At 54.5% G+C, this 9704-nt stretch overlaps 1 protein-coding gene and 1 pseudogene across 1 annotated transcript; both read right to left on the bottom strand.

Moving 5' to 3' along the window:
* Positions 1-228: 228 nt before the first annotated feature.
* Positions 229-2705, bottom strand: AANAT (aralkylamine N-acetyltransferase). The gene is made up of 4 exons (XM_045525751.1): positions 2373-2705; positions 1299-1498; positions 971-1125; positions 229-624 (listed from the first exon to the last, which is right to left on the bottom strand). The coding sequence occupies exons 2-4, from the start codon at positions 1459-1461 to the stop codon at positions 319-321; spliced, it is 624 nt and encodes a 207-aa protein (XP_045381707.1). The 5' UTR covers positions 1462-1498; positions 2373-2705; the 3' UTR covers positions 229-318.
* A 4640-nt stretch (positions 2706-7345) lies between these two features.
* Positions 7346-7437, bottom strand: LOC123621429 (annotated as a pseudogene).
* Positions 7438-9704: the final 2267 nt, after the last annotated feature.

The raw sequence follows: 9704 nt of genomic DNA, 5'->3' as shown, positions 1-9704 counted from the left end.
CAGGCTCCTTTGAGGTGCAGCCTTGCTGCTGAGCTTCCTGCCCAGGGGAGGAAATGAGGCAGGGACCTGAGAACGCCTCCCAGTGTCCCCGTGTACCAGCCCAGCCTGGGGAATGCAGGCGGTGCAGAGCGCCTCCCGAGGACAGGCAGGACACGTGCTCTGCTCTGAGCACCGAGGCTGGGCTTTATTTGCCCCTCCCGTCCCCACTCGCCCACGGGCAGTCCCCCCTCGTGCTCAGCTGTGCCGGGAGCCCAGGGCGGAGACAGAGACGGCCCGCCCGTGTCTCCCGCGTCTCCCACGGCCAGGTGGACAGCAGGTTCAGCAGCCGCTGTTCCTGCGCAGGAAGGCCTGGGCCCGCAGGGAGCACTGGAGCTCTGTGAAGGTGAGGGGGCCCACGGTGACATCGCACGGGCCCACGGCGTGGAAGCCAAGCTTCTCGTAGAAGGGCACGAGCGCGTCCTCGCACATGAGCACGGCCCGGCGCACGGCCGGCCGGCCGCCCAAATGGTGCAGGTAGCGCCACAGCAGGACGGAGCCCCTGCCCTGCTGCCTGAAGGTGCGGTGCACGGCCAGCACGTGCAGGTGGGCTGTGTGGCCCCCAGGCCTGTGCAGCGTCAGCGACTCCTGGAGGCAAGTGAGGGCCATGAGTCCAGGTCCCCTCTGCCGACACATGCTCCCCCCAAACCACGCGGCCTGGGCCAAGAGCAGGTGTCCCCTGAGTGCCTCCAGTCACGGCCCCCTTCCCATCCAAGGAGGGCCCCAAACTGGCAGCTGTACTTCCAGCCCCGTGGAGGAAACCTCTTAAAGACCCGGAAGGGGCGGGCATCTTGCCCTGGGAGGGGACCTGTGGCCTGAACCCTTCTCTGGTTCTGGAGGAAGAAATCCCAACCCCTGGGCCCCCTTCCCCCCATCTGGTGGGCCCCTCTCTTCAGAGGCCTTCCAGGAACTAGGGTGCCCACCTCATCCTCACCTGAGTGAGTCTCTCCTTGTCCCAAAGTGAGCCGATGATGAAGGCCACAAGGCGGCCCTCCTCAAACCAGCCCAGAGATAGCTCGGGACACAGGGTCAGGAAGTGCCGGATCTCGTCCAGGTACAGGGGGCAGAGGCCCGAGACAGAGACGAAGGCTGCGGCAGGAGGCACGGGGGAGGGGTGACTCAGGTCACTGCTGCCTGGCCCACCGAGCCTGCAGCTGAGTCCTCCCACCTCCGTGAACACACACGCACAGTCTGGGAGCCAGCCTCCAAGGACAGCCGGACCAGAGTGGAGCCTCTTCCCCGCCCCCACATGGGCTGCTCACCTTCACGCTCGATCTCAAACACGCTTACGGCGTCCTCCAGGGTGAGGCAGCGAAACTCGCTGGCAGGGAGCGTGTGGCGCCGCTGGCAGCCTGGGGACTCGGGAATCCCAGGCGGCAGGCGCAGGGCCTCGGGTTTCAGGGGGTGGACGCTCTGGGTGGACATCCTGGCCGTCGGGGTGCCCCGGCTGCGGAAGCACCTGCTGGGGAAGAGCGAGGGGCAGATGTGGGCCTAGTCTCCGCGGAGGCAGCCACAGACGTGCTGCATCTGGCCTCTTGTAGCAGGAACTGGGGTGGGGCCAGCCCCCAAAGCGATAGGGACATTCCCCATATGCCTGGCCCCCGAGGCAGTTTCCAGGGATGGCAAACGTGGGCCTCTCTCACATTTCCCTGGAAGCTGGAAGGACACATGGAGCAGCCCCTACAAACCTTCAGACTCTGTCTCACGGTCTCCGGGTGCAGCTGAGCCCAGAGACAGTGGGGGTCATGGGCAGGACACCCCAACACTGGTGCCGGCAGAGGGAGGGGAGGGAGGGCACGAACTTCCACTGACCACTTCTAAAGCAACTGGTGGGCGGGCACCTGGGCCCCCCCACTGCCATCGGGTGGTTTGTCTTACCTCCCAGAGGGAAGCATCTTGTCCTCTGGGTGCTAGACGGGGTGGCTGGGAGCTTTTTTGGAAGTCTCGGCCCTCGGTCCTGGGAAAAAGCCCCTTAGTGAAAGGGGGCCCTTAGGGGACTCCACACTTACCAAAACTGGGCCACGCACACCCAGGATTCGGCGGGGGGAGGCTAGATGGAGTCAGGGCTGCGGCAGGTCTGGGGGAGGGTGGGAAGGAGCAGACACAGAGGGTGCACAAGACACCCCCCGCCCCATGTGCCCAGCTCATGGGGCCCCCTTGTCTCTCTGCGCGACACCCTGCAGATTTGCAGTTCTTAGAGGAGGCGTCCCTCCCTTTGCCTTCAAACACACTTCAAAAGCCCCATGGCGTCCACCTTTCCCCCCATGTCTAGAAGCTCCAAGCAGGGCAGCTCCTATTCCCAAAGGCTGAGAGCCAGGGCCGGGGGTCTCACTTACCTGGCCTGCAAGGAGGGGCCCCAATGTTCCCTCCACAGAGCCAGTCACCGTCACCCTGGGGGCCCGTCTACAGGTGCAGGGACCAGGAAAATCTGGAACTCCTGGCTGCAAGGCTATTGTAGCAGGTGTCACCCGGGGAGCATGTGATGTTGTTCTCAGAGATTTCTAATCCCTGCCACCCTGCCTCCTGCTTTACACCAGGCAGGATGATGCCAGCTCCATGCCCTGTCCCTGCCCTGCGGAGGTCAAACGTCAGTGCTGGTGCGCTGGACGCGGAGGGATTACCAGCGGCTGGCTGAGGGCCCAGGGTTTGGGGAAAAGAGCAAAGGGCTAAGCCTCAGGGCTCCGGCTCTAATCCCTGTTCTGTCACCAACTGGCTAGGCACCGGCAATTCGCCCTCTGTCCCTCGGAGGCTTGGACGGGCACACTCCCGAGGGTCCTTCCTGTCCTGGCAGTCTGTGAGTGCTGCCATTTATAGCACTTGCTACATGCTGAGCCCAGGGTAAGCATCTCTTTAATCCACACAACCGCCGTGCCAGGTGAGTATTAACCCATCTCACAGAGGAAGCAAGAGAGAGGTTAAATAACCTGCTCAGAGCCTCCCAGAAGGTACGTGAAGCGGGAGAGGCAAGCCCTGGCCAGCCTCCCATCACCCACTGTCACTGTGTTGGTGGTGGACGGCTGGTTCACATCCTCTCGGTTCTCCTGCTATTGTCAGTGTCCTCAAGTCAGGGTCTCCAGCAGCGACAGGCATCAGCCTTGGGAAGAAATGCCCAAATCCGGCCCCAGGACATGCAGTTGAAGTTGACGACTCTGGAGCGGGCGGCTAGACTGTGCAGGTATGGGTGTGGGGTGTGGCCCCAGCACTGGGCCTTGCTGCGTAGACAATGGCAAACCGCTGAATCGGCCTGATTCTTGGATGACACTTTCTGTCCTATCCTCCTCATAAATGACCTTCTCCATTACATACATAATCAAAGTCTGGTTCCCCAAAGTGTACCTCTTCTGGGGAAAATCCCCAAATCCAGAAGCGGGAGTCAATCCCCATCTTACTCGCTCTCCGGCATCACTTCGGTAGTCGCTCATCCATCCACTGCCAAAACCAATCCAAATGAGCAAACGTCCTCAGAGACTCAGGCCTCCTCCCTTCCTGCTCCACCCTGCCTGTCTCCAGGGCCTGCCATCGCCCTAAGGTACTTACATAGCCAGGAGGCGATACAGCCACCAAAGACTTCGGCAGGACCCACAAAAGCTGGACGTAACCATACCCAGGGACCCACACTCCCAGTCCTTTGCGTACTAAATGCTGAAAGAGCAGAAATGTTCCCAGCAACACACCCCAAATGACCATGCCCTGTCGGAGGGATTATGGAACAGACATAGGATGGAATAGCACATGGCAATGAGAACAAACCAACCTAGACGGCACGCAGCATCAGGAGTGACGCTCTCCAACACAATGTTGAACGGAAAAAGCCGGAAAACAAGAGTGGTACCGTGTGATTCCAGGGATTGGATTCTGATTTACATGTTAGGATCAAGAGAGTGGCTGCCCGGGGGGCTTTTGGGGTGCTGGTAATGTAACATTCATTTCTTAAATTGAATGCTTATTTTGGGGAGGTGGTGGAAATTCTCCAAGCTGCCAATCTGGGCACTTTACTGTCTCTATGTTCTGCTTAAAGTTTACCTAAATATTCAGGAGTTTGCTCTACCCAATATCTCAACTGCAAAGACTGCCATTGACCTTGGCTGCCCCGGAGCCCCATCAGCACCTGGTGCCAGTCTGGGCACTTTACTGTCTCTATGTTCTGCTTAAAGTTTACCTAAATATTCAGGAGTTTGCTCTACCCAATATCTCAACTGCAAAGACTGCCATTGACCTTGGCTGCCCCGGAGCCCCATCAGCACCTGGTGCCAGCTTTCCCTCTGGGTCCAGGACCCCGTCTCTGTCCCTCAGCCCGCCCTTGCACCCCTCCCCTCCAGCTCACACCCCGTCCTGCGCCTCCTGGCTCGTCTCTTGCCAGCACCTGCCCATCCTCCCACAGCACACGTCCCTGCCCTGTCTGTGCCTGGCCTCTACACCCCGCACAGCAGTGGACCCCGGCTCACCTCGGGCTCCTGAGGTCCCCAGAGCTCCCATCCTGCAGGCGCACTCCCACTGTGCACGCAGAGGGAACACCTGCTCTTCCCCGTGACCCTCTGGGGAGAGACCGATGGCCAGCCCTGACCCCCTGAACTTGGAGTGGCCAGGACCAGTCCAGACACCTCCACCCACCACCGCATGCACCCCTCCTCCTGTCTGTGGGGTCCCCTTCTCCCAGGGACCCTCTCTGCTGTCTGAGGCCTGCCAGAACCCCCAGGGATCACCAGGCTGCCTCATCCGCCTGCCCCAGGCAGCTCCCCATCTTACCCTTTCAGGGAACCCCCAACAGACCACTCAGGACCGACCAGAAGACCTCCTCAGGCTTGGCCTTTGGGCCTGGTGGGGGGGACATGGAACACCAGGACCTCGGCTGTCCAGTGTCCCCAAAAAGGCCTTCTCTCTTCCAACGCAGACTCTGTGGCTCCATTGCACCCCCTGGTGGCCAATCATAACCGCTTGGCGCTGCCTTGGGGCAGCAATGACTCCGACCTGGTCCTATTCTTTCCGGAAAACACTTCTAACCGCCTGGAACCTCAGAGAACAAGATGAGGTGGTGTATTACACTTGGTTAAACTGAGGAGTCAAACCCCATGGGGCAGTGGAGGGGAGGATGATCGCTAGGACGATTTCCTGGTCAGTCAACAGGAAGAAAACAACACACACTGACACTGAGAAGGAAAGTGAGGGGCCCGAGGGGTGATGGGTGCAAAGACAGGGGTACCTCTAAAATGAAATGAAGAGAAAAATCAAAAACATGGCTACATATCAAGAGTGACAGTGTCATTTCTAGTCCAGCCATGTGGAGATGATCCTATAAGGCATCTCAGAACACCCAACCGCCTCCCAGCTCCGGGGTGTCCTCAAATTCACCTGACCAATAGAGTGGCCTCCAGAAATGGACTTTGTGAGTAGGGTCACCAGATTCAGCAAGTGAAAGGACAGGACAACCAGTGAAATTTGAATTTCAAACAATGAACAATTTTTTCTGTAAGTATATTCATGCAATGTTTGCAACACACTGAGACTAAAGAATTATCCAAAAGTCAGATTTCACCAGGCAGCCTGTATTTTATGTGGCAACCCTATTTGCGAGGTCTGGGAAAGGGTGGTGAGGACACCAGGAAGAACCCTGGGCAGCATCACGGCTCAGGGGAGAGGGGTGCTGAGCCGTGGGCCCGGCCCGAGCCCCTTGGCCTCCAAGCCCTACAGTGTACATGATGCCCTGTTGTTGTTCAAGCTGGTCCAGTGGACTCACTGGCTTTGCTGACCGTCTTCAGGAAAGAGGGAATAAGTATGAGCCTGGCAGTCCTGGGCTCTCTTTTATTGCACCACCTTTTCACTCTTGTCCCCAGCACAAAGTGTTTTGCCCAATGGATCACAACCTGTCTCCAGAGCAAGAGTGAGCACCGCCGAGGGCTGGCTGGTCTGGGTCCCGATCCTGACTGTGCAGCAGACTGACCTTCAGCAGGAGCCTCAGGCAGAGGCGTTTCCCCAGCCAGCCACTGCAGGAGTGTGGGAGGTCGCCTGGAAGCAGATCACCTCCCACCTGGGGCCCTTAAAGCCCTCAAACCCTCGCTCCAGGGTGGAAGGAGCTCTTTGGGCCAGCCTGGATTTGCTTACACAAGGTGGCATGGAGAGGCCAAGCAGGCCGGGGCTCTCCCATGGGGCAGTGTGAGGCCTGAGCACAGTTTGTGGATCTGGAGAGGTGCCTCGGTGGCTGGTTAAGATAGGGGTGAGACAGGGCCTGCTTCCTGGAGATCAGTTCACTTTGCTGCTGGCTCTGCGGTCTCCTGTGCACGCAGACACGGGCGCGCGCATGCGCGCGCGCGCACACACACACACACACACACACACACACACACACACACACACACTCTCTTAGCAATGGGATTGACAGACTGGTTCAGTTTCTGGCAGGCATATTTGAAAATAAGCGAGATTCTCCCTAGAGAAGCATCTCTATTCCACACGTAGGGCTGGGTGTTGGGGCCACAAGAGGAGAGGGTTTTTCCATGAGGGAATGAAGTTCATTTCTCCTTCCTTAACCTCTACAATTGTGAAAATAAAAACTAAGCAGCTGCTTCCATCCACGCTCACCCCACTAGTCAGCCGGAGTGTACTGAGACTGTGGCTGGGGTTTCAGGGTCTGGGAAGAAGTCAAGCCTCAAACTTTGTCCAGAGCAGCTCAGAACTGACTGAAGTCACTGGAAGACACCGTGAGGTGGGGAGGAATTTACTGAGATTCTATCTCTAAAATGGCTCAGATGCAGCTCAAATTGGGGGCAACTGAAAGGGTTCAGAGATTGCATAGGCAGGAAAGGGCCAAAGAGTACTGCTCTACTTCCACCTTCTTCAACTCATTGGTGCACAGGGGGGTGGGGGGAGGATGGGAAACTGACTGAATGGAGGTACAGGAATCTCAGGCCTTTGACACCCACCAATATGACACACGATTGAGCTCCAGTGCTATGCCAGGCACCGTACTAGACACCAGGGTTACACACACAAATACGACATGATCCACATGCTCAGTTTAGTCCAGTGAGGGAGAGCCCAGCATCTGAAATCAAGGACTCTTACCTACAGCCCAGCAGGTTCCTGATAATCTATGTAAAGCACTTAGTATAGTACCTGGCATGCAGTTACAGCTCGATAAATGGTAGCTATTATTAGCCATTATTACAAGAAGCCACAGAATAAACATAGCATATCTTCCTGAGTGCCAATTATACTCAACGATTAGAGAGGAAAGGACATTCTTTTTTATATTAAAACAAAAAACAGGTATAAGCTGGAGTAGAATGCAAATTCACTTGGATTTTTTTTTTCACATCAGACAGGTAACATGCCCATGTCATAACAAGGTTTGAGGGAGGCACATCTTGAAAACCCAGTCCTTATGCTTGTGAACTAGAAAAGAATCATCCTTTGCAGGTTTTTATTTTAGAGCCAGGGTCTCACTATGTTGCCCAGGTTGGTCTTGAACTCCTGGCCTCAAGTAACCTCCTGCCTCAAACTCCCGAGTAGCTGGGACTATAGGCACATATCACCATGCGCAACTCCACTTGGATTTTTGACATCAAACACAGATTTTGGGCCTGCCTTGCCCTGCCCCTTCAGCCCACTTGCTCACCCCCTGTCCCCCGTATCCCATCCCCTCAGTGGGACACGTGGACACACAGACTCACCTCTGCAATCAGGAGCTCTTCAGAGGGAAGTCTGGAGAAATAGTGGAACTAGAAAAACCCCTGAACTTGGAGTTGGGAGAGTCCACTGGTTACTGTGACCTTAGGTACCAAATTCCTGTTTCCTCATTGGTAAAATGAGGTTAACAATGCCTATATCCAATACTGTGATAACAGACAAGGTGTGTGTGAAAGTGTCTGGCACAATGCTTGGTCAATGATATGTGCTTAATAAATACTTGGTTACCAGTGGCCAAGGAGACCGGGTTGAAGGGGCATAGGAGGTAGAACAGAAGCTACTATATTACTGCTGTTAAAACTCCTAGGTCTTTACAGGGGAGGGAGTGGAGACCTGTGTCCTTACAGCAACGATTCCAGATGGCCATTCTACACTGTGATCTGGGATGGGAAGGCCATGATTTGAATACCCAGCTTTGCCCTGAAATTGTGTTCTAACACCCTTCCAGCTCATTCAGCCCCAGTTTTCTCTATATATTAGTACATAAATTTTCTAAGATTGGGTCCATTGACAATCACCCTAAGCTCAATATTACCTCATTACATTATCAGCACTTGGCTTAGGGCATCTTATATACTCAGTTCTTCGAACTTTTCCATCAGTACAGTTCTGTATCTTCAGCAGCCTGTAATCAACCCAAGTAGCTGGGATACTGCCTTTTTTGAAGAACCTACATACTGTAATATCGAGCCATCTTACTAATCTGTTGGTGGTGGTTTTGCAGAAAAATGTGGAAAAAAATGATTTTGACTGAAAAGAGTTAGGGCCAGATCTTGAGTATTCTTAATTTCCCTTTCACAGCCCATTATAAATCTATCATCTGAGAATGTATCTAACTCTTTTGGAACTTACCTAGGTGACAGATAAGTAAATTAGAATTACTTATCTGGGTACAGTGGTGTGAGCCTGTACTTCCAGCTACTTGGGAGGCTGAGGCAGGAGGATTGCTTGAGGCCAGAAGTTTGAGATCAGCCTGAGCAATGTAGGGAAACCCGATCTCTTAAAAAAAATTAGAATTACTTTTTATATTTTAAAATGGCAATATGGACCAGACTATAACAATTCTGCTGGTCTGGAATTCAGTTTAGGCAGGGTTTTTGAAATACTATAATAATGATTAAGCTTTATGGAGGAAGCTATATGCTAGGCCCTGTTCTACTTCATTTAATCCCCCTAATTGCCCAATGATGCAGGTACTATTATCACCCCTATTTTACAGATGAGAAAACTAAGGTGAAAATAAGTTAACCAGTTTGCCTACCTTTATATATTAGTAAGTGGCAGTGCCAAAAATTGGAATCCATGGCTCCCACTCTTGCTATGCTGCCTCTTGCCATACATGCCTGTCTTCTCGAAGCTTTGAACTCATCTCAATGAGTTTAAAGCCAAACCACTGGGGATATTGATACTTGCTTTTCTTTCTTATCTTTCTCTGGGCCTCCTTCACAAGTCCCGGGACCAATCCCTAAGGGGTCATGACCTTCCAAGCTTTGCTTGGAATTCCAATACAATGCACTCTGCATACACTCTATACGTATCTGTTATAGCCTTGCTTGCAAGCTGCCTTAGAGTTGCTTTTTAACTATTTAATGTGTATTTGTTTTGTCTACTCATCTAGACTGCAAACACATTAGAGGACAGGGATAGTCTCCTTCTCTTTCTGTAACCTTCGCAGTGCCTAGGACTAGGCTGGGACGCCAAGCGAGCTCGTTAAAAGTTGTTTACAGCCTCTCCATCATCCTCCGCCCGACCCGGGCCACTCCCCTTTTCCTGGGCGACCACTCCATTTCCTCCTCCTGCGTCCCCGCCCCTTCCCGCGCCCTTCAGCTTTATCCTCTCCGGCCTCACCCCTCCTTCGTGGATTCCATCCTCCCCCCACCCTCTTGCAGCATCTTCAGCGTCCCCTAGCGACGAGGCGGCGGCTCCTAGCAACCGCATCCCGGTTCCCTGACGACGGCGGCACGTAAGGCCACGTCAGCGCGTTG

The sequence above is a fragment of the Lemur catta genome, chromosome 15, assembly GCF_020740605.2.
Source record: "Lemur catta isolate mLemCat1 chromosome 15, mLemCat1.pri, whole genome shotgun sequence".
Classification (NCBI taxonomy): domain Eukaryota; kingdom Metazoa; phylum Chordata; class Mammalia; order Primates; family Lemuridae; genus Lemur; species Lemur catta.
This window is presented reverse-complemented; position numbering and strand designations above follow the sequence as displayed.